At 37.6% G+C, this 24,738-nt stretch overlaps 1 protein-coding gene across 1 annotated transcript in view; it reads right to left on the reverse strand.

Moving 5' to 3' along the window:
• Nucleotides 1-23,411: 23,411 nt before the first annotated feature.
• PCSK1 (proprotein convertase subtilisin/kexin type 1) overlaps nucleotides 23,412-24,738 on the reverse strand; it is a 39,644-nt gene continuing 38,317 nt past the window's right edge. The window contains exon 14 of the mRNA XM_035014900.1: nucleotides 23,412-24,565. Coding sequence (XP_034870791.1) covers nucleotides 24,188-24,565 — 378 coding nt within the window. The 3' untranslated portion in view covers nucleotides 23,412-24,187. The remainder of the gene's footprint in view (nucleotides 24,566-24,738) is intronic.

Consider the following 24,738-nt stretch of genomic DNA (forward strand, 5'->3'; position numbering starts at 1 on the left):
ATATATGGGTTTTTTTTCCCCACACCAACCAATTTTTCAATTCTCTGGACACCAGTTAAATGTCCCACGATTCACTTATGACACTAATAACTTGGAGTTAGCGCAGATCCCACAGTTTAAGAGCTCAGTCCCACAAGACTGTCCCTTGCTCAACCTTAGTTGTCAATCACAAGTCCAGGTTGTCACCTGTGCTTCTGATGGACCAGCTGTAATTAGAGATTCCTGTAACTCCCCGCCTCAGGTTTGATAATTTGCAAGAACAGGTCATAGACTCATGAAAACAATTTATTTACTTAGATTATCAGTTTATTATAAAAGGATACAACTCAGGGACAGCTAGGTGGAAGAGATACACAGGGCAACGTATGAGAGAAGGAGTGTGGAGCCTCCATGCCTTCCCAGAACCTCTATGTGTTCACCAACCCAGAAGCTCTCTAAACCCCTTTGGTTAGGTTTTTATTGAGGCTTCATTTCATAGACATGATTGATTAAATTATTGACCATTGGTGATTGTCCCCCTGGAAATCAGGGGGTGGGAATGAAATTTTTCACCCTTCTTATTCAAGAATTTCCAAGGGTTTTAGAAGCTTTGTGCTAGAAACTGGGGACAGAGATCAAAATATATATTTATTATATCACAGTTTCACTGGTAGGGATGGATAAACTGTGGGTATACAACCCACACTTGACTGGCAACTGACTAAATTGCCTGCTTGGCCACATGATACTGGAAAGGGCATGATTCCTGACCTTATATCTTTTTCACTACTCCTATTCCAGCTTCATCCTTCCCCATCTGCCCCCACATAGCTTTCTGAGCCATGTAGAATTTGTGTGAAAAAGGAACCACATGTTTCCTGACATCCATAACATTAGGGAGGAAGGATGGGAAACAATTGCATAATTACTGCTGCACAATCATGATGGGAACTGATTCTTGTAGCCTGACATTGGCTCTTGGTTTCCCTGGGTGACATTTTCAGACCTTCATGATAGGTGAAGAACCTTGGAAACCATGTCACACGTTTTCCTGTGGTCTGAAACACATTCATTTAATGAGCTGATGACCTTTATTTATCTCCAAAATGTGACTCCATTAGCTGTTAACCAAACATACAGAGTGAAGTTGAGACAATGACTTGAAACTCTGAATCTCAGGATTGCGATGTTTTTCTGAACAGCATCTGGCTAGAATGGACAGAAATTGCCTCCATTACTAGGGATTTCCATGTAAGAATAGATGTACTGTAACTCTTTGGTTGAGCATGTACAATAGACTATATGACTGTTTACTGATAGTCACTGCTCCACTTGCATTATCATTCTCTGAGCCTTTGAAGTTAGGTTTGGTTATAGGACTTGCTTTGGCCAAAGCCATGTATGGCAGTGAGTGACCTATCCTTTCCAGGTAGAAGAATAAGAACTTGTGCATTTTTGCAGTGTTGCCTTTACCCTGTCCTTTGGCAACTGGCAAAGCAGGCAGTGACTGCTTTCTCATGATGGGTCCCTGGGTGAGGACAAAGTGATGTGAAGCAGAGCCCTCAGCTGCCACGTGAGGGAAATATATTACAGGCAAGATATAAACCCTTGTTGCTTTAAGCCCCTGAGGTTGGGAGTTGTTACTACAGCATAATGAACCTATCTTGACTGATAAAGGGTATATATTTCTACTGCACATCTGTATTATAGATCTGGAGTCATTTTTAAAAAGAAAAACACTTGGGAGGGGGGAAAGGTAGTGTGGGTGTAACAAGAAAAAATTGGTAGAAAATAGTCTTTAAATTGTCACTAGAAATAGGTGAAAATAACCCACTTGTTCTTTTATGTTTAACTACATCCTGCTATAAAAATGATCAAATATTTTGTTTTAAGTGCCTAGGGGGTAGAGAAGGGGGTGGAGGATTTGGAACTTCAAAATAATAAATGTACAAAGAAACGGAAAATTCTCCAGATTTTGTAAAAGGATCAAAGCAGAGAGAACAGAAATTCCTTTAACCACAGAGAATGAAACAACTATTGGTTGAGTGTTTTGCTGACTCATCATCTGAGATTAGCCTTCGCTTGTGTTCCCCACTCTGCCACTCAGATCTTAGAAGATGATTTCCACACTTGGAATACTGGAGGAGTCTATCAGACCTGCCCATCCCCCATGAGGTGGGCAAAGTGTGATACTTGAAGACTGGTTAGAAATCAAGAAAGAAGTCCCCAAAGAGCTTTTCTCTGAGGGGTTAAGACTTTAGTAGATTGATCTATGTTTTCTTGATTAGAAAAGATTTCCTTTGTGTGTCTGGAGTATTGTTCTTCAAAGAGAACTGTGTAAACGTGGATTAAAAAATCTGATAAGATACGTGTGTATATTGCAATATGATCACCACCATAGCATTAGCTAACTTCTCTCACATCACGTAATTATCATTTCATTTTTGTGTATGGTGTGAGAACAATTAAGATCTAGTTCTCTTAACAATTTTGAATTTTATAATGCAGTACTGTTCATTATAATGATATATAAATGTATCAACTCAACACATGGTATACCTTAAGCTTACACAATGTTATATGTCAATTATCTCATTTTTTATCCTTTCATTTATTTTTCTCTTTTGAATATGTAAAAATACACACAACTCAAAAGTCAAAATTATATAAGTAGGTAGACTCAGAGAAGTCTCCCTCCTATCCATACACCCCCACCTGCTTCCTACCAGTCCCACCTATAAATATTGTCAATGGTTTATAATTTATCCCTTCTGTATTTCTTTCTGCAAAAAAAGCAAATATATATACATATATATTTAAATATATACACATATATTTAAATTATTCCTTCTTTCTTTTTTTTCTAAGTTTTTATTTAAATTCCAGTCAGTTAACATACAGTGTACTATTAGTTTCAGGTATAGAATTTAGTTCTATCTCACTTTTTAAAAAAGTCTGATGAGACGTTAAAATCCAGGCCTGATTTTAGGGTTACTTTGAAGAAAGTAAGCAAAAGTTTCTTCGTCTAACTCAAATGTATTTTTCTTTAATTGCTTTCGGGTGTGTGTATGTGTGTGTGTGGAGGAGCGCCAAGGAATTAGGCATAATGTCATTGACTAGCAATGTACCAGTCAACTGTTTCCAGGGGGTTGATGAAGTTTAATTAACTGTGTTACATGAGAAATGTCACCAGTCCATTTCTGGACAAAGCAAGAGCCCCTACTCACCTCTTTCCTCTAATCTTGTTCTTTTAGAGACACTTCTCCACAAAGCAGCCAACAGGATGTTTTTTAACATCTTTTTTTTTAAATAAAGTATACATAATTTAAAGAGTCAAATAATTTCTCCTTGTTAAAACAGTCCCTTAATGCCACCACCTCCCCCTCCACCATTTACTGCTTCCCAGAGGCAGCCACTTTGAACTCTTTTATCTGATTCTTTTAGTAATGACCACATTTCATTAAATTAACAATGGCTATGTTTATATGAGGCAAAAAATGCTGCCAGTTACACTGTGACCACTGTGGTTTGAGACGTATCCTAAATATGGGGATGTTGAAATGTGAAAATATAATGTCTCTCAGAATTGAAGAGATATGGTAATTTCATTTCTTTGAATAACATACTTATATGAAAATTCATATTTGTGTGTGTGTATATATACACACGGTATACATATATATATTTCACCATGTTCCTGGGACTCTTGATCCCTCTCTCAACAACCCCTGTTCCTTGGATCCTACATGTTCTTTCTTGATTTGCTTCCTTGTGTAGAATGCTCATTGTATTACTTTTCTGGGGAAGTTTCAAAGTAATGTTTTGAAAGCTTGCATGTCTAAAAATAATTTTATTCTCCCCTACATTTAATTGCCTGGGTATGAAATTTCAAGCTAAAAAGAATTTCTCCTAGTATTTAAAAAATATTGCCCCATTTTTTTTCTCCTAAAGTCCAGTATTGCTGTTAGGTGAACTCTGTTTTCTCCCTTTTTTGAAAGCGCTCCTTTCTTTGTGGCCAAGGTTCTGAAACTTCACAGTGACTTGTCAGTAATTCCTTGAATTATTTAATTGATTTCATTCCCCCCTGCCAATATTCTCTTTTCTCTCTCTTTAGATTTTTATTATTTGGATATTGACCTTGTAGATTATTGTCCTTTTTTACATATATATTTTATGTATTTTTTCTATTTCTGATTTCTCATCTTTGCTTACTTTTCTGTATTTTCTCTTTTACTTATTTCCTGGAAGATTATCATGTAACCTTCTTGCTGGATTTTTTCTTTTTTATAGCATATATTTTATTTCTTAAAATTGTCTTATCCAGATGTGTTTTAAAACAGTTAAGTATCTATTTCTTTTATCTCTGAGAACTTTGAAATTTGTTGACATTTTTTTCTCCTTGTGAAGACTTTGTTTCCTCTAAGTTACTGTTTCTGCTGTTTGGTTTTCTCTTCTAACCTTGAGATTAGTGGCTCTCCCCAAATATCTGTCAGTCCAGATACTTGTTCATATTTAAGTGTTGGACACTAAAAAGCTCTTTTGGAAGCTGTGGGACTGGGCCTCATTCTAATATAACCTGGCTGAGCCATTTTGTTAATGAACACACGACATGCATTTCTAGATCTTTTCTTTTGGGGTAATCATATTCTTTATAGAAGGATCCCCTTTTAATCTCCTTTCTGATGTCTAATTACACCACTGCCAGAAATATGGGAGTAAGGGAAGATAGCTGAGAGTCTCAACTACTCAACACTCAGTAGGTGAATTTCACTCAATTCCCCCTTTTTTCAGTTTGGTACTTCTTCCCTCAAGTGACTCTGTCTCTTTGTCTTGCTTTATTTTCCTTCTTAGCCCTCTTTACTGCATGACCTATCATATTCTTAGCTGTTAATTTGTTTATTCTTTGTCTTCTCCAGTTGGAATGTAGGGTCAATGAAAACATGGCTTTATCTCTTTGTTCACTCCTATATCTCCAGTGTCTGACAATGCCTTGTACATAGAAGATGCTCAATAAGAAATTATGTGATAAGTTAGGTTAAATCATAGGAAATGTCTGCTATTCAACTGCTTTTTGACCCTCAAAAGGTGACTTCATATAGTTCAAACTAAGTAAAAGAGGAGCCAAACAGCTAGGGATTATCAACATTTTCCTAATGATATGGAAGTGATTATAGGAGGTATTGAATATCTTTTATACTTTGTTGTATGAAAGTAATCTAATAGTGAGAAAACTCAAGACCAGAGAACTTAAATGACTTGCCCCCAAACAGACTATGTCAGGCAGTCATAGAACCAGGACCAGAATCTTATGGATGGATACCAGGCACTATTCGAGGCTCTGAGAATAAACCTGTGATTAAAATAGACCTGGTCTCTGCTGGGTATTTCTGGAGCAAGAGAGAGAAGAAACAAGCAAACAAGGATAATAGGACATTGAATGGAATTGTTTTTATTATCTTACAGTTTTAGCTAAAGGCTCCAAACTGGAGACAATAGGCAATGTGAACCTCCATAAACTAAAGAGAACAATGTGGAACTGCCAAACACCCCTCCAGGGCCAGACTGGTTCTTCATCTCTCACCCCTACAGCTGCCTCTAGCCTATGTATGCACAATACTGAAATTCACAGGGAGAGGGGCACTGATTCACAGTAAAGTATAGGCTCAGGAATGGAGAGTACTGTTGCTTTGTGCCATCTCCATATTTGTGTTGGGGTACAGTAGAGAGTTTCGATCATAAGTGCCCACCCAGGCTGCTTCTACTACATGGTGCAACTGTTACTCCAGAGAGGTTTGTTGTGCTGAAGTTATGGGTATATGAATAACAAACCTTCAAGCAAAATGACCGAAGGAAGTATATATTCCTGCTTCTTCCATAGAGGAATGAGAAAGCTTGAAGTGCCAAGTTATAGATTTACCTATTCATGATGTAAATCAAATTGGAGGGTTCTCCAACCATGCGGGCCTAAAAGAAACAAAGTTGATGTCCATAATACACTGACTTACACTTCTAATTTCTGGTATTTATCTTCATATTTAAAGGAAATGTAAAACATTTATTGAGCAGATGGCAGTCTACATAAGGGCCCATGAAATACACCTGTGTCTCCCAGGCCGCAGTTACGATGGAAACAGCTGTTGACCTGGACCAGCATGTGTTAGTTTTCCATTAGCTCACAGTGTTCACCAGGCCATCTGTAGTTCAGAGCTAAGTAAATGGAGTCATTTTCCATGGTTGGCTCATTTCCATATGTCGTTATGTAGAAAAGCTGATAAAGCATGATTGCCTCGAAAGGTAGAGGGGGGGAAACCCTCAGACATTCTGGCAAAGTTTCCAGGAAGGTCATCATTAACAAGGCTAGTCAATAAAATCCCCACTGGCTGTAGATACTTGACTAATCCTGTGGGAGAGGGTAGGTCTAGTTAGATTGCTGTCAAATGTCAATGAGGTATGGGTCAGAGGCTTAGCATATTCACGTTTATTTTATTTTGCTCATGGTACACTGCCTCCTCTCTATCCTTCTTTTTTTCTTCCAGAAACATTTTTGCCAGTGACATCCTGATGAAGTATTTTATAAGGTGACCAGATTCTCAAGGTGTGAAGTAGCATGTCTCTTCATCTTGAGGTAAGGAGGCCCTGTGTCTCTTTCATCTGTTGAACTGTACTTTTCAGGAAGGAAGGAACCGTTTTGAGTATTGGGTCTTCATTGCCTAGCATAGCATCTATCTATCACACAGTAGGTGCTCAATAAATCCCTCTGGCTGAAATTATGAATAAATTATATATATGCATTGTGAGGAATTTTGGTCATAAGCCTAAATGGCCAATCTATATTAGTCCCTTTTTTTTTTTAGTTTCAGAGGTAGAATTTAGTGATTCATCAGTTGTATATAACACCCAGTGTTCATTACATCAAGTGCCCTCCTTAATGCCCATCACCCAATTACCCCATCCCCCCTACCCACCTCCCCTCCAGCAACCTTCAGTTTGTTCCCTAGAGTTCAGCATCTCTTATGGTTTGCCTCCCTCTCATCTCTATTAGTTTTTTAATAACACATTAGATATATAGGTTAAAAATACAATAAAAACGAAGACAAGCAGAAACAAAATCCTTAAACACAACAGGATTTATAATTTAGATAGAGGTAAAAGGTACTTTATATTCTAATACTAAGGCATTATACTTGGCTGCCTTTGTCATCACTGATATAAATTCCTCTAACTCACTTTCTGATTTTTCTGTCAAGAAATTGCCCTTGATTAAGTTTCTTTTTTAATTTTAGTTTCAGTGCACACTAAAGAAAGCACCTTCTGCATCATCCTCTTAGAAGATTAGCTCTTGGATGTCTCACAGATGTATACTCAACCCAATGAAATAGGACTTCCCTGATTTCCTGACAATCTATGTCTCTACCCAGCTTTTGGGAAACAAGAATGGAGCCATTAGGTGATGCTTCCTGTCAGCTCACAGTTAGGCTCAGTTCCTCACACCTCTGAAATCCCACTTTCAGCCCATCCTTCTCTTTGTTCTTTCTGATCAGTCTAAGCTGAACTGCAGCAGTTTTTTGCTTACTGGCTTTGGCATTTCATTTTGAATTTATTTAGTGAAATGTCCAGGCTTAGCTAGAAAGGAAATTATTTGCTAATTGGTGCATGAACCCCCATTCCCCCCCGCCGGTTTGAGCTAATCCTCCATTTTCTATGTTTTCTGTCTCCTGAAAAAGTCCTTAACATCTGCTTAAATTCAGGCATGTGTATCTTTCCACTGTAATACTTTGCATTTGACAGGCAGGATTGTCTTACAAGGAAAACTGAGCACTCTGACAGCTGATTACGTTGCATGCCTTTTAAAATTTTGCTCCTAAAAGAGCACTGGATGACAGTGATGATGACCTATGAAAAGCAATTAAGGCTTCGGGATCATTTCTACTTGAGGGCTGGGAATGAGACGGCAGAGAACACCAAGGAACTGTTTATAATGGGTAATAGGCTCTTTAAGTAAGGCGCAGGGTAGGACAGGAAATATCTCAGGTTCTGTAACAAAGAGTTGATTTTCTCTGCCAAAACAGGTAGACAAATGCAATATAACTCTCTAACTTAATCTCTTTTTGTCCAAAAATATTCCACAGAGTATAGCTATTTGTCTTTTTCAGGAACAGCAGGTTTTTCTCTTAGTAAGGTAGGGGGCTTTTAGAAAATTGTTTAATACACTGGAAGATTTGTAGCCCTGTGGACATTTCCAAAGGGAATAAGAACAGCTATTCCTTTTGAAGACAGACTTGTGAATAACTTCACATTTAAGAAAGGAATTTTAATATTTAAAAGCATAACAGGAGTGGGTTTGTCATCTATGAGGCTGGCTGTATTGGCCATGGAACATATGATTTCATACTGGTGGAATCTGAGTTGTTGGAGTCTTGTCATTCTTTGACTCAATGGAGGAAGTACCTCAAGAGATTCTTTTCCTATTTCAGTGGTGGGAAGAAGCCTGAATATGAAATTTCAATCTATCAGGATGCCAGAGACCATTGGCCTTGACTGCTATCTTCTTGAACTGGTTGTTTTTGCTGAAAAGCATGGATATTTTGCCTATTCTGAGTATGGGTAGTAGGATTTGCTGTTCAATTTAGCAAATGAAGTTGATATAAAACTTCAGTAAAACTTTCGTAAAAACACTAAGATGGGACACCTCATGTAGAGAACCCATCATGCTCTGCTCAAAATTGGATGCTTGCCAGCTATTCAAATATACTTGGTGAAAAAAAAAAAAAAAGATGAGTTTCCATGGTACCAAAGCAATGTCTGCTGGAACCATATGTTTTCCAATCCAAATGCAGGGTTTTTGGGATTCAGAATGTTCTCCCCCTATATTTATCTGATTTTTGCTGATATTACAAGTGAGAAAACAGTGGGAAATATTTAGGACCAGATCTATTTCCAGAAAACAAGCCAGTCCTTTAGAAAAGGGTATCTCAGAAAAACTTTTATATGCCTATCGATATGGATATTGAATCTATTCTGGAACTTTTGACATAGAGAAGGTATAATGGGAAGCATCGTGGACTGAAAGAATTTCTTTTTTTTTTTTTTTAAGATTTTATTTATTTATTTGAGAGAGAGAGACACAGTGAGAGAGGGAACACAAGCAGGGGGAGTGGGAGAGGGAGAAGCAGGCTCCCCGCTGAGCAGGGAGCCCGATGCGGGGCTGAAAGAATTTCTGATTTGCCCTTTCCAAGTGGGGAGAAATGGGAATGCTACACCATGAGAACACTGTCCCAAGCCTTCTTTGTGACTTATCATATTATCTACTTCAATCTGAGTAATCCCTGTGTCAGTGAGTACAATAGGCCCCTATGGCTGCTCAACATCTTTTGAAAACACTTAGGTCTTGACAGCTTCCACATTTTGAGCCCTGCTTTGTCATGATATGCAAAAGATTGCATCAGAATCCCTTATTCCTTAAGGTACAAAAGCATATGACCTAGATTACCCCATTTGGATGCTACCCAGACAAGATATGGATGAGGAAGGGAGCAGTGTTAGGATATGGTCACACACAGATCCATTTCCTGCTAGAGGGCAGAGGGCTTCCAGGTCTTCTGGGCTTAAGTGGTGGCATGTCTAGCACCCAGTACCAGGTGTGGTCAGTGCCTGTTGTTTTCACTTGGACATTTCCCCTACAGGTGGATGGGCATGGTTCTTGTGTATTTTATTACTAGGTATTTAGCATTTTAAGTCTAGCTCTCTGGTGGTCCTTGAGATTCTGATGAAGTTCCTAATATACATTGATATATCCTCTTTTGCTTAAATTAGTTAGAAATGATCCTGTGATTTGCAACTAAAGACTCCTGACCAGAATAATGGAAACAAAACATGGTAATAGAGAAGTAGTTTAACTTCAGCTACAATAGATGTGCATTAGAAATGGAAGATTTGTAGTGCCCATAGAATAAAAGAATCTGATAGATTTCAGAGTTCTTAAAATTTGGAAGGTATTTTTTGTTTTGTTTTGTTTTTGATAAAATATGGAATTCTCCCCCCTTCACTTTCTCCATCGTTGTAAAAAGAAAGGCAATGGGGAAAAATTCATGAGTATCTTTAAGAGCTTGTAAAATACCATGAAGAAAATAAAAATTGTTTCCATATCATCATCTGGGATAACTTATTATTGGCTCCTTCCGCCCCCAGTTTTACTGAGATATAATTGACATATAAAATTGTTTAAGTTTAAGGTGTACAATGTGATGGTTTGATAGATGTACATACTGAGAAAAAATTACCATGATAGGGTTATTTAACACATCCATCACCTCACATAGTTATCTTTGTGTGTGTGCACGTGTGCATGCTCATGTGTTGAGAACTTCTAATATCTACTCTTAGTGGTTTTTAAGTATAGAAATACAGTATTATTTACTGTAGTCATCATGTTGTACATTAGATCCCCAGAACTTACTGTCTTATAACTGGAAGTTTGTATCCCTAGACCACTTTAATGTCCCCCCCTCACTGGCCCCCTGCCTCTGACTTACTTCATTTAGCACAATGCCTCCAAGTTCATCCATATCCTCTCAAATGGCAGAATTTCCTTGTTATTCCTTGCCTTGACATGTTTCTCATTTCACTCATTATAAATAATGCTGCAGGGAACATGAGGGTACAGATATATCCTCAAGACAGTGATTTCATTTTGTTCAGATATATACTCAGAAGTGGATTTGATGGATCATATGACAGTTCTATTTTTAATTTTTTAATGGAAACTCCATATTATTTTCCATAGTGGCTACACCAATTTACATTCTCACTAACAGTGTACAAGGATTCTTTTCTCCACATTTTCACCAACACTTGTCATTTCTTGTCTTTTTGGTAATACCCATTCTAACAGGTGTGAGGTGACATATCATAGTAGTTTTGATTTGCATTTCACAGATGATTAGTGATGTTGAGCAACTTATCATATACCTGTTGGCAATTTATATGTCTTCTTTGGAAAAATGTCTATTCGGTTTCTTTGTCCATTTTTCTTTCAGATATTTGGTTCTTCACTATTGAGTTGTATGAGTTTCTTATATATATATTGGATATTAAACCCTTAGCAGGTATGTGATTTGCAAATATCTTCTACCATTCTTTAGGTTGTCTTTCCATTTTATTGATCATTTATTTTGCTGTGCAGAAGCTTTTTAGCTTAGTGTAGTCCCACTTGTTGATTTATACTTTTATTGCTTGTGCTTTTGGTGTCCTATCCTAAAAATCATTGTCAAGACCAATGTCAGAAAGCGTTTTACTTAGGTTTTTTTTGTTTTTCCAGGAGTTTTATGGTTTCAGAGCTTAGATTTAAGTCTTTAATTCATTTCAAACTAATTTTTGTGAATGGTATGAGTCCACTTTTGTCCTTTTGCATGTGAATACCCAGTTTTCCTAAAAACATTTATTGAAGAGACTGTGTTGTCCCCATTGATATTCTTGGCCTCCAACAGTATAAGTTGACTGTATATTTGTGGGTTTATTTCTGAGCTCTGAATTCTATTCTATTGGTCTGTGTATCTGTTTTATGCTAGTACTATACTGTTTTGATTACTATGGCTTTGTAGTATAATTTCAAACCAGGAAGTGTGATGCCTTTAGCTTTGTTTCTGCCAATATTTCAACAAAATACTGACAAACCAAACTCAATAGTACATTAAAAAGATCACACACCATGATCAAGTGAGATTTATCCCTGGGATGCAAGGATGGTTAAATATATATAAATCAATAAATATGGTATATCTCATTAATAGGCTGAAAGATCAAAAGAACAATTATATGATCTCAATAGATGCAGAAAAACTTTTACCAAAATTCAAAATCCTTTCATAAAAAAAAAAAAACTCAACAAATTGAGTATAGAGGGACTGTACCTCAACATAAGAAAGACCAACTGTAAAAAGCCCACAGCTAACAGCATACTCAATGGTGAAAGGTTGAAAGCTTTTCCTTTAGGATCAGGAACAAGGCAAGGGTGCCCACTCTCACTACTTCTTTTCAGCATAGTCCTGGAAATTCTAGGAGTCCTCTCAAAGTATAGTCTGTAGACACATGGCAGTTGAAAACTCTTGACAAACTTTAAGGGTGTCTGCAAAGCCACAACTGTTTTCATAATAATCCTTATATTAGTTGCCTTTTTCACTTTGTTAACATTTGCACTGATGGTCAACACAATAGAAAGATTCAAGGCAGTGGCACCAAACTGTACTAATAGTCATTGTATGCTCACCATCACACATTCATAGTTTAAAGACAAAACAAAAAGAAAAAAAAAAACAATGGGACTCAAGAATACTCTGGTGAAGCACTAAAATACTGACAATTGAATATGTACCTTTTTAATAATTCAGTTGACAAAATGGGAAATCTATATAAAGCACTTTGCTGTATACCAAATTATCATGTCAGGAAGACAAGATTTGTGCAATTGTTTGAGATGCAAGTTGAACTACTGGGTTTTTTGTTTTGATTTGTTTTCTTTTCTTTTTTTTTAAAGATTTTATTTATTTATTTGAGAGAGAGAGAATGAGAGAGAGCACATGAGAGGGGGGAGGGTCAGAGGGAGAAGCAGACTCCCTGCCGAGTAGGGAGCCCGATGCGGGACTCGATCCAGGGACTCCAGGATCATGACCTGAGCCAAAGGCAGCCGCCTAACCAACTGAGCCACCCAGGCACCCCTGATTTGTTTTATTTTCATAGCATACTATTTTTACTAGATAAAAAATGACCAACAGACAAAATGTGGTTACTCTGACTTGGATATGTGGCAGAAATTTTCTTGCAAATGATTAAAGGGAGCCTGTCCTTTCAAGGAAAACAATTGGCAGAATTTGTTGCTAATGATAAAATTTAAACTTTCAGAGGAAATTAAAATTTTTGAAAACTTGTATCTACCATTATGTGCTTGACAAATTCTTAATACTTGAAGACTTGTCTGAGATTGGTGATGATATTAACTAGTGTGCTTTTAAAAAAATATCATAGTGTGATGAAATATGTCAACATTTGGAATATCTGCATTACTCATTGATTCAGTGTTTCCCAAATAACAATGCATGGTGTTATTGAATTATGCATGGGTAAAAATGCTATTCAAAGTTCAAGATAGACCATTAGATTTTAGTATAAGAGAGTGTAAAAGGTTTATTGATATGATTTCAGAGTCTTCATTATATCTACTCTTTAAGAAACTATTTGTTGAGTCTTGCTGTAGTATCAAAAAGAAATATCTACAACTGTACTTCTTCCTTTTTCAGTTATGTCTATGCAAGGTTACATTTTCTTCACATACTTCAATCAAAACATCATTTTGTAGCAGATTGAATGCTGAAGTAGATAACAAAGTCTAATTTTCTTAAGCCAGGCATTAAAGAGATTTGCAAAAATTTAAAATAATGCCATTCTTATAACTTTTTGTTTTGGAAATAGTTATTTTTCATAAAAATGTTATTTACATTAATTTGTAATGTGTTTATTATTGTAACTTAAAAATTAATAGATTTTCTCACTTTTAATTTTACCAATAGATGTAATGCAGATCAACAAAAACTCTTTGGAATGCTTAATAATGAATGTACAGGGGACTTGATTTAAAAAAAACCTTAAGAACCACTACTCTAATAAATTATTCCTGAGGAAATTTTGCATGTGAATACCATGAGGCTATACCAAGCAAGTTAATATATTCAGCTGTGGATTAGTATGACCTCCTGATTTCAATGTTAAATTGGGTGTAATGACCAATAACAGTCACATAAATAATTGATTAAGAGAAGTCAAAAAGAAAACCAGAGCTTTAAAAGTCTGTTTAATATTTCATTCATGTGCACAGATGACTCCTGGATTTGGTTACTGACTTGTGACAGTGAATGGGTCTTGGTCTCCTAGGGAGGCTGTTTGCTTTGCCATGTCACACACACACTTTTTTGATTTCAGATACTCATCGTCTGTCTGATTTCCTTGTGATTAATGCATCTGACCTATGACTTGTTTCTTTGTCTACCTTTTATTATGTGATTTCATCAGGATTCTTTGAAATCAGTATGGAGAGTGATCAGCAGACTATAATTTGGTTTTAAGTGCATTTCCTTATCAAAATACATAGAATTATATGGCATTCTTATGTCATCAGTTGAAGAACTGAATCCTATCATGTAAAGTTAGATAAAACATAGTCTAACATAGTTATGTCTATTATTACTTAATGTAGAACATAAAAACAAAAGAGATAAAAAGTTGTACAAGATCTTGATAAGTAAGCAGCTGGATGAAAATAGTCAGAGAAAGAAAAGAAAGATATCTTCCTGCTGATTTTATGATGTCAGTGTTTGCTTTTGTGAGCTTTAAATTTCTCTTCTCATTTCCTTTCTCCCTAGGACTCTAGCTTCTCAGCTAGAGTTTAATATAACTGAAGGGTGCTATCAATATAGTTAAGTGACCTGTGCTTAAATGCATCTTCACCATTTACTTCATCTTGATCAAGTGACTTTAGCTGTTTGTGCTCTATTTCCCTTTCTATAAAATGAGGATAATAAGTGGATCTATTTCAATGTATGAAGATTAAGTGAAACAATGCATGAACCATGCTCAGTATTCTGCCTGCCACTTATTGAGTCCTCCATGAATATCAGCTATGATTCTTCTCTACTTTTACTCACTGGCAATTTCATTTCAACTGTACATTAAATGGATGGGAAAATAACTCAATTAGATAATTCAACAATTGCATATTAAACTATTATATACCAGGCATTGGCTAGTAGTGCTCAGGATGGATAAAGATGGATAAAAACATGTCCATGAGGGTGGAGGCTATGTCCATGTAGCACATTACTCTATTTCTAGTCTTTCTCAGAGTGCCTGACATATGGTAGATATTTAACAAGTATGTGCCAATAAGCAAACAACCAACCTTATGAAATAAGTGTAATTACTCTCACCATTTTATGGATGAATAAGCTGAGACTTGGAAAGGGAGAATCATCCAGTGTCACCAGGCAGTAAGTCACAGAATCAGAACTGAAACCACCTCTGTGCAATTCACCTTGGAGCCAGTACCTATCCTGCATCTCTAGGAAGCAAATGCTAACATTAGCTATCCATGCTGCTTGAGAAGTATGGATTTGGTTCCTTAGTTCCTAATTTTCAAAGCATACCATTGCCCTGCAGATAAACCAAATGCTCAATAAAACAGTCCCTAAGTATTTGAGTATCCACCTTCTTAAGACACGTTGAGGCTAGAGCAGTTAACATGAGAGATGTTAGTGGAATTTACATTCCAACCAAAGGGACAGACGCTAAACAATGAGATATGCGATCACCCTTGTGATGAATGCTCTATAGAAGCATATGTCAGAGGTTCTGACTTAATCTGGCACACTGGGCAGGAAGGCTTCCCCAGTGAAGGGATTTTTAAATTGAGCTCTGAAGGGCAAGTAGAAAAGAAATTAACTAGAAAGGAAGTGGAGAAAGAGCATATCTTGTAGAATAGTATGTCTCCAAGACTCTTTTGGGCCATTGCAGTAAAAGAAAAAAGGCCAGTGTGCTATATCCAAGGAGTGAGTTAGACAGTAAGATGACATGAAGCTAGAGAGACAGGTTAGGGCTACAACTTCCAGGACTTCCAAACCAGGTCAATGTTGGTCTTTTCCTAAGTGCAGTGGGTTTTAGAGATGAGTGATGTGATAAGATGCACAATTTAGAAACATCACAGTATGAAAGGAGACCAGTGAGAACTTTGTTGAAAGAAGATGGTAGTGTGGACCAGGATAGTGGCATTGGAGATGGAGACAAGTGGGTAAAGATAGAGTCTATGGACTTGGTGACTTAGATCTGAAAGATGAGCAGGAGGCAGATCCAGGTTTTATGAGACCTGAAGCTTGTGGAATTAGGGAGCTCCTCTAGAAATAGATTTACTATTTAAGGGGAGGTTTCTAGATAGCTAGCAAGATCCAGGACAATGTATGCAGGTGCACTGAGGTCTAGATGAAGAAGGAGAGGCTTCCTCATCTGCATTCCTTTTTACAAATGGGCAATACTTTGTCCAGAATCCTTCCCAGCATTCACTCTCAAGTGTAGGAGATTAAGTAGAAAAATAGATAACTGCTTTCTAATTTGGAGACTCTCTGATTATGGGGGGAGAAAACAATTTAGGTAATTTCATTATCTGCAAGTCAAGAAGGCCATCCATATCTATGCACTGCTAACAGGATATAATTATTGTCCAACAAGACACTTTTGAAATACTAATTTATGCTCAGACACAGAGATAAACTGAGTTGTCCTCAAAATTGGGAGAGTGGCCACTCTATATATTATGGACACAAGTGACTGGTAGTTTCCCCCTTTTTCCCCCCCACATTTCAATAGTCTTCCTTCAAGAAGATGAGTTCCAGCTGTCCTTCAGTTACCAGTTGATGGGCTCTGACTCATTTCTTGCCAACAGTTGGCACCTGTTTTCTGTCAGCTGACTGGCACTGCAGCATTTTGCACTGAGGGGAGGAGAAGGCATGAGCTGTGAGCTTTCAGAAATGATCAGGCATGTGGGGATCATAAGCCTTACTTCTGATAGAACCTGGAATCAAACTGGGAAATTATTAACTGGAGAAAGCTGGAAGATAATGTCTACCCAAGTGAGTTAACAGTGGTCCTGGAAGAAGATCCAGGAAAAAGTGATTCTGTCTGGAGAAATGCATCCACATCTTGGAGAGTTACAATGGACTCTAGTATATTAAAAGGATTTCTGAAAAATACAGTGAAGAAATATGAAAATCTTCATTTTTAATTCAGGACTTTACAAACGTACATGACCAGGAAATCCTTTTTCTACACACACACACACACACACACATACATGCACAAAGACCCCACTGATCAATATGCTGCAGAATGCACTTTGGGGAAACAAAGGGCAAATTAGCATCAACGTAGGAAGGCCCAGGAATGGGAAGGGAAATAGAAGGCCCTAACATAGTAGAAAACTCTGGGAGTTTGTGCCTAGACTGTAATATCCTAATTCTCAATATGATTTGGCAGCTCTGGGTCTGCACTACACATAAATTCATATGAGGTTGATTTTTGATTCAAACGATGCCTGAGCTGTTGGGCTGACCTGTTGCTCCCCTAAGAGAAGAACTTTGGTTTATTTCAAGATAGGTCAAGGAGTGATGACTGACAAGGACAGCTTCTGTATCACTTTTATATTTATTGGGGTTTCTAAAATTGGAAGTAAAGAAGCAATATAAAATCTAGTTGTTTCTGGAAGCATGAGATTGCCTATTAAGATATCAGTTCAAACAATTTAGATGTAAAGTTATAAACAGATTAACATAGTGAAAAGATGGGGTCAGAGAGACTAGTTTTAAAATCTTGGCTTATCCATGTGACTTTGGGCAGGTGACTTAACCTCTCAATCTCAGTTTCTACATCTGTAAAAGCACTTCACTTGCAGAATAATGCAAACATTAGAAATAGTAGATCTTATTCTCATGAATTAACTCATCCTTGTGAAAATATACAATATATGTGTTTAATATATTGTAGTAATAATGCAATAAAAGTTATTTCTATTATTTCAAATAGCAGAAAAGAATTGATAGTATAAGATGTACAGTGCTCATTTGATTTCTCATACTATAAATATCTTTTAAAATGTTACATCACCTTTTTGTCTTGCTAACATAAGGTATACAACCTGGATTCTGGAATAACTGCCCAGTTAAAATCTCATCTCTACCACTGAGTATCTGTGTGACCTTGAACAAACCACATTACCTCTCATTGCCTCAACTTTCTTTTCTACAATACAGGGACAATAACATTATTTATCTCCTATTTGTTTTATAATCTTTAAGAGAATTCAGTTAGAAAATGTACTGTGCTGTGAATATAGTTAAGAACTCATTACTTTTCATTGTTTTTAATATAAATACTTCTCAATGCTGGATAAAATGTTTATATTTGAAAACTGGTACTCCAACTCATTCCACAAGAAAAAGATTGGACATAAGACAAGATTAAACAAATGACTTCCTTTTCTTGATACCTCCTTGCTCTTTACTTGTCAGCTCTGACTTTACCTGGCCTAGGGTTACTGCTCTTTTAGTGCCAACTGTCACTCTGAGCACTCTCTTGGCATTGCAGTCACTCTGCATTGCTACTGTTAAATGAATTCCAGTGTGACCTTAGGAGAAGAAGTTTCGCATTGGAATGACAATTGCCCAAGCAACACCATCTTGACCAGTGATGGTATTCCTGTCTTTTTCACTGATGCCAATATTTTCTTTTGTATCGAATTTGTAGGTAAGAGCTACAAATTTGAATCTGTTTGGCTCTAAAATCCATTTTTTTTTCACGACACCACAATAATAAGAGCAGCAGTCTCACTAATAATAAAAACTAACATTTATTGAACTTTTACTAGGTCCAGGAGCTGCACTAAATTATTTATCTGCACTATCTTATTCAATCCTAATAGCAAACCTCTAAGTGGTAGACTTCTTTGTTATAGATGAGGAAATAAGACCCAGTGAGATGAAGTAACCTATTTAAGGGCACACAACTGGGAGACGAGAGAGCCAGGATTCAGATTCACTTGTGGCTGGCTCTAGAGCCCACACCTCTAGCCACTTTGTATTGGTGTTACATTTTCAGACTTTGGGGGGGCTCTTTAATGATTATAACAATATCATTTACATCTATCAATTGATAAGCTTAAGGCTGATGGCCTTTTGGTTTCTGTAAGCAAATAGAATATCATTAACAAAGTGGCAGCAGATTCAGAACCATTCATTCATGTTTAGTAGATGCTGGTGAGCAATGACCAGAGCCACGGACTGAATGTTCAGATAAACAAGGTGGGCTTGATCCACCTGTTAGAACTCTGTTGGAAAAGATAAGATCTCACCAGTGGGTTTTCTTCATTCTGGTTCTCTCTGGTAAGATAACTTGAAATAGTCCAACATTTCTCTTTCACTTCAAGCTCCTTAAAAATTTTGGTTCAAAATTTGTACTATCCAAAAAGCGCTACATCTTCCAAAACAAACTGGCACACTACTGTGGAACACGCAAGTGACACCTGCTATAAACTGAAAATTGTGCATGAAGTAGGGAGAGTGCTAGACCCTCTCCAAGAATTAGTTTTGGGCTGGGCCCTGGTGGTATCTGGAAAAGAAGTGATGATGTGGGGCATCTGGGTGGCTCAGTTGGCTAAGTGTCTCCCTTCAGCTCAGGTCATGATCCCAGCATCCCAGGATCGAGCCCCATGTCGGGCTCCCTGCTCAGGGTGGAGTCTCCTCCTCCCTCTCCCTCTGTCCCCCGGCTCGTGCTCTCTCTGTCTCATTAATAAATAAAATCTTTTTTTAAAAAAAGAAAAGAAAACAGGGAAGTGATTTCTGCTTCCCTCAGACATGCCATGACTAATAACTATAGTCAATTCCTTGTCATATGTTGATGATAGAGTAATGCTTTCATAATATCTATATATAGCAATATTCAGGTAATGCAGACTATACAAATACACAGACTGCAAGCCAAAACCCAGGTGAGGAAAAATAACTTCCTTTTTTTTTTTATAAGAGATCTTTTTTCTATTAAGTATTGCCTTTCTAATTAAGTAGTGTAAACTTGATCTGAGCCAATCAAGTTTTTTTCCTTGCCCTAAGGTTGCATCTAACTTCTGAGAGAGAATAATGGAAGTATCAAGACATTGGATGGTGTAGGAATGGGGGAGTAAGGAGAGCACAGGTGTTGGTTCTGAATTACCTTCTACCAATGCCATTATCAGTTGAAACATCAGTTCTAGACTTTGGGAAGTCTTGGGCTGATCAGTGTCACTTCATGCAAGTCTCAGGTATGTGTGAGTCACTTCTCTCTACTATTATCTCCTAAATAAATTACCCGTACAAAAGTTATTCATTATCTTAGCTCTGATTTCAGGATGAACTAAGCTAAGGCATACCTTTTAAAAATGAAAATTTCAAAATTTGGGCAAGGTCTTTGTTTAGCTATGGGATCAGCATTCAGAAGTGTATGATTTAATGTTAGCTTTTTTTGTATGTGTGCTCTAGACTCAGGAAGGCACAATTTGAAAGAGAGGGATGATATTGGTAATAGAATGAGCAAATGGAACTTCTATTGTATTAGTCAGTTTTGTTGGCTCATAAGGCTGCATGACCAACGACCTCAAGACTCAGTTGCTTCCAACAAGTATTTATTCTCATTCTCCTAAGTTGCCATAGTGACAAGTTCAACTTATTTAGGCAGCCCTCATCTGGACCGCTCTGTTGTGTGCTGTGAATTGGCTGGATTTGGTTGCATAATGTGGGTCTGCTCCAAATACATTTGTTCTGGAAACAGGCTGTCGGGGCAGTAATTCCCTGGGGCATATACTCCTCTCATAGCACTAGAACACTGGAAAGCAAGAGCCAAGCCAAACTGTGCAAGCACATCGAAGGTCTTTGCTTGCATCACGTCCATTGGCCAAAACAAATCACAGGGTCAAACTCAACCTAGATGGCCTAGGAAACTACACTCTGTCTGCGGGGGCTGTGAGGGGTCGAGTAAATCATTATCATCATCATGTGTATTAGTACTATAGCCTTGAAAAATTAGGAGGCAGTTAGGAAAACCTTAATCTTCTTCCTTATGGATTTGAAATTGTATTTAAGAATTAACATTTATCTCAGTATGTATTTGGATTTGAACTTGCAGCCTGCACATGGCTAATGTAAAAGTTACCTCATGGGCAATCAAAAGAAAATAGCTATCTTCAGCCCTCGTAGTGGGTAGACTTTGAAGATGGCTGGATTTCAAGGACAAAAGCCAGATAGAACCGTTCTTCTGGAATTCTTGAAAAATCATTTAGTTTGACTGAGTATGTATGATTTGGGAGAAAGGAATGGAGTCTGGGGAAAAACCAACCCCCCTGGGAGGAAGAGGTCAGATTCTGAAGTAGCAAGGTGGACATTCCAGTGATGGAGGTTTGAAGCAAGAGAGGAATGTGGGCCTGAGGATGAGAGATCAAAGTTGGAAGTTGGGAATTTCTAATGAAGTGACCTCCGGGGAGAGTTGAATGTCGAGCTACTGTATCTGGCCTTTAAATAAGTCATTTTTGAGGAATTCTTGCAAGTCCTTTCACACATAGTCAGCCCCTTTAGTTTCTGTTTTTCTTTTTTTCCTCAACACTTCAGTGAAGGCTCAGTCATACAAGTTTGAATGTTCTGAAAAAAGGAAAAGACTGAGCTATGAAGGAAAATGAAACATACTTATTAAGGTAAATTCTTAAATTGCCTTTGAGAAAGCCCATTTTTCTCAAAAGGAATTAACATCTTAATATAAACTTTCAACTTTTCTTTTTTTACAGTTCATTTGGGAAACACAGTAAGAGGAGATGGTTTTGTTGGAAACATGAACTTTTTCCTTTTTGACTTAGTGAGAAACCATTTATTCTTCTGATGTATAAGCATATTTTACATATTCTGGTTAATACATCAAGTGTATAATGTGGGAGTTCCCTTAAAGATGCTAAGACCACACATGTTAAACTCAGCTACACATTGTATTAGGCTATTAGACAAATGTCACTTTTAATATCACAACACATATACATATTATACTTTTTTTTTTCACTGATAGAGGAACATGCCTTTCAAAAATATTTTATTGGATGAAACTTTCTTATTCTCAGGAAATTTTTGGTTCTTTAATATAATTTATTATGCCTTTTAAAATTCTGATAAAAGCATCGGTACATTATAAACACCTGTAAAGAAAATAGAGTTTAAAATTCTGAGGGAAATATTATATAAGTTTCCTCTTTTACATTTTCACAAAAATCCACACAGGCACTAAGAAAGACTGACAAAAATATTTTATGCCTGAACAATATACTCCAGGTTGGAAACATTCAAACATGACTTTATTTAAATATTAAAGCTTCTCTAGAGTGAAACTTTGGCTACAGTCCAATGAGTTGGTTGGGATTTCAACCAGGAAAAGATACTGTTAGAAGGATAAAAAAGAAAGCTTCATACAGTGAGCATGAAAGTAGGAAAGGGGAAACGATGAGTTTTTGTTTATTACCATTCATTGGCCTCTCTGGGCCTAAGGAGCTTTGTTTTTTAGTTGACAACTTATCTAATAACTCTCTGATCCTTTTTGGCTTTAATACTTTTTTGATGTGCTGCAATTTTCAAAATTCTGTCCAACACTCTGTATCAAACAACATGTGGAACTTCTAAGGATAGAGTGACACTGCAGTTGTTTTAGGAGAACATCCTTGAAGCATCCTGGGGATTGCTCTGCAAATACTTCGCTTGTGCACAGATACAAATGGTAGGCTAGGAGGTGAAACTTGGTCTTACCCACCACACTTCAAGCCATAGCAAGTGACAGACTCTAGTGTTCTCTTTCTGGTCTAGTTCACGTGTGGCTTTCTGAAGTTCCAACTTTAGGGAAGAATTACAAACAGCAAATGCAATGGGAGAATGCCAACATCGTAGATGACTGGAACCTTTGTGAGTGCCTAGAAATTGGGAAGCTAGGGGTTAGCAGTTAATGAATTCAGTATAAATGGCATCCAGGGGAGGTGAGATGAAACAAATATATCAAGCTAGATTTCAGAGGTACTTTCCGGGGTCTCAAATATCATTTTTCCCCACCTATGAATTAACCAGATCATGGCAAGTTCTCATAGTTATTGGTTATACATATCCTACCTGAAAGAAGTAGATGTTTGTTTGTTTGCTTGTTTTCCTGAATGCATTCACACTTTGTGTTGTTTCGTGCAGCAGTGGCAAAAAATGAAATTCTTGTTGGGTGCTGACCGGTAAGGTAGCCACTGTGAGCAACACGGAGCAGGACAACTCGGGGACCTTGCACTCAAATCTAGCTGGGCAGATTTCAACGCAATTCAATGCTAGCCAACTGTTGCCAGGAGGGAAGATGGGTCTGAGAATCAAGTTTTATGTGAAATTTCATATTTTCAGGAATCACTCATATTTATAAATCACTTGACATGCCAAACAAAATCTGCCTGAAGGACAAATGGGGCCTGTGGACTGCCAGTTTGTGTCCTCTTGAGTTGAATCCTGGAAGCTATTGAGTAAATATTTGAAAGCTATCAGTTGTAACATTGGGAAAGAGCCGTTAGTGGTAAGGAATGAACACTTAGTTTTAAAGATCCAGAAAAACCTGTTCAAATGAATACAATTTAAAAAACCAACAAAATCTTCCCTTGGCTCTCTCCATTATAAATATTTTCCTGTTTACACTGGTTTTCTGTGTCATGAGTGGTTTCCTGTTAGTATCGTTGAAAAAATATGACTAGGAATTTGCCAAGTCCCAAGTATAAGTTCTATTCTAAGAAAGTAATATGAATTAGTTCTCTCAGTATTCAGCTTGTGGCTGAGAAAGGAAATAGGTAACAAAAACCTTCATAAGGGGAAAGGGAGGAAGACCAAAGCACACACAAGTCCTGGTCAACTTTAGAGTCACAGAGGCCTCTACACAGCACACCAAGCCAAGAAAAATGGTCTAAAACTGCTCATACCATGTAACACAGATTTGGAGGACTGTTTCTGGATCTCAATGACTCAGCTTCTCCCCAAAATGACCAAATGGCCGCTCCCTGAATGAGTAGTGCTAGGGGGTAGAAAAGCCAAGGGTATGGCTCTAATTGTGAACTCTTCCATTAGAAACTTTCCAACCCTGTTGGGCTTCACAACTCAAAGAACCACGTGGAAAAGACAGGAGACAAGTTATAGGAGCAGTTTTATTTGCTCTCAATCTTTGCAGATTACTTCTTCAAATGAATCTCTGACCTGGGGGATGCCTTTTCTTTTGAGAAATGAAATGGGAGGGCTCAAGGAAGCATTCTAGTGTGGCGTGAGGACCACAAGCGAAATGAACTGTGGCTCCATAAAGAACAAAACATTTCACTTGTGCATGCGGGGAAGATGTGTTTTGAAGGAGTCATGATCAATTCAGGAAGTGGGATTTTTAACCTGAGCTCATCCCTTTCACATGTCTAGTTTGGGGAGCAAAAGCAAAAGTACCACAAAAGAATATTATAAGCATAAGAACCAACGGCCAAAACGACCACTTCAGACACAGACAAAAATCTAAGGGAAAGGAGGAAGCGTGAATATTTCCAACTCAGGACCACACACTGATGTCAATTTTCTTCCCTCAGAATGTCCACCAATGCCTGCAGCAGCCGGTCATCTCTGTGTTTGTAAGGTTTCGTGTTATAGAAAACATCAACATAGTCGTTATATAGACTGTCCTCAGAGTCTTTAAGCTGGGAAGGCTTGTTCAGCTTTTCCAGGGCTTCATAGAAATTTTCATAAGGGATATGGAGCTTTGCACTTGGAGACTTCTTTGGTGATTGCTTTGGGGGTGAGTTTTTGCTGAAAGCACTTTGTAGGAGTCTCAGCATAGCCTCGGATGGGGCTGCCTTCACCACCTCATCCCTTCTGCTCTCTGAACTGTCGCCATTGGGGCTTTTTGACGTGAGGGGGTTCTTGTTCAGGTTCTCTTGCGTGGGCTGCTCCTAAAACACAGAATGCCACCGACAAAAGGAAGAAGATTCCTCTTTAGAGCCAAGGCAGCCAGATGCAGCCCATGCCCACTGCCTACTCCTTGGGAGACTGTTGGAGAAGCAGAGAGAGTGTGAGGCCTAAGAAACATCTTAACTCAGGGTTCGGTCCTCACTTTTATACTTAC

This window comes from Mirounga leonina, unplaced genomic scaffold (assembly GCF_011800145.1).
Source record: "Mirounga leonina isolate KUSES-001 unplaced genomic scaffold, KU_Mleo_1.0 Mir_168, whole genome shotgun sequence".
In the NCBI taxonomy this organism is placed as follows: Eukaryota; Metazoa; Chordata; class Mammalia; order Carnivora; family Phocidae; genus Mirounga; species Mirounga leonina.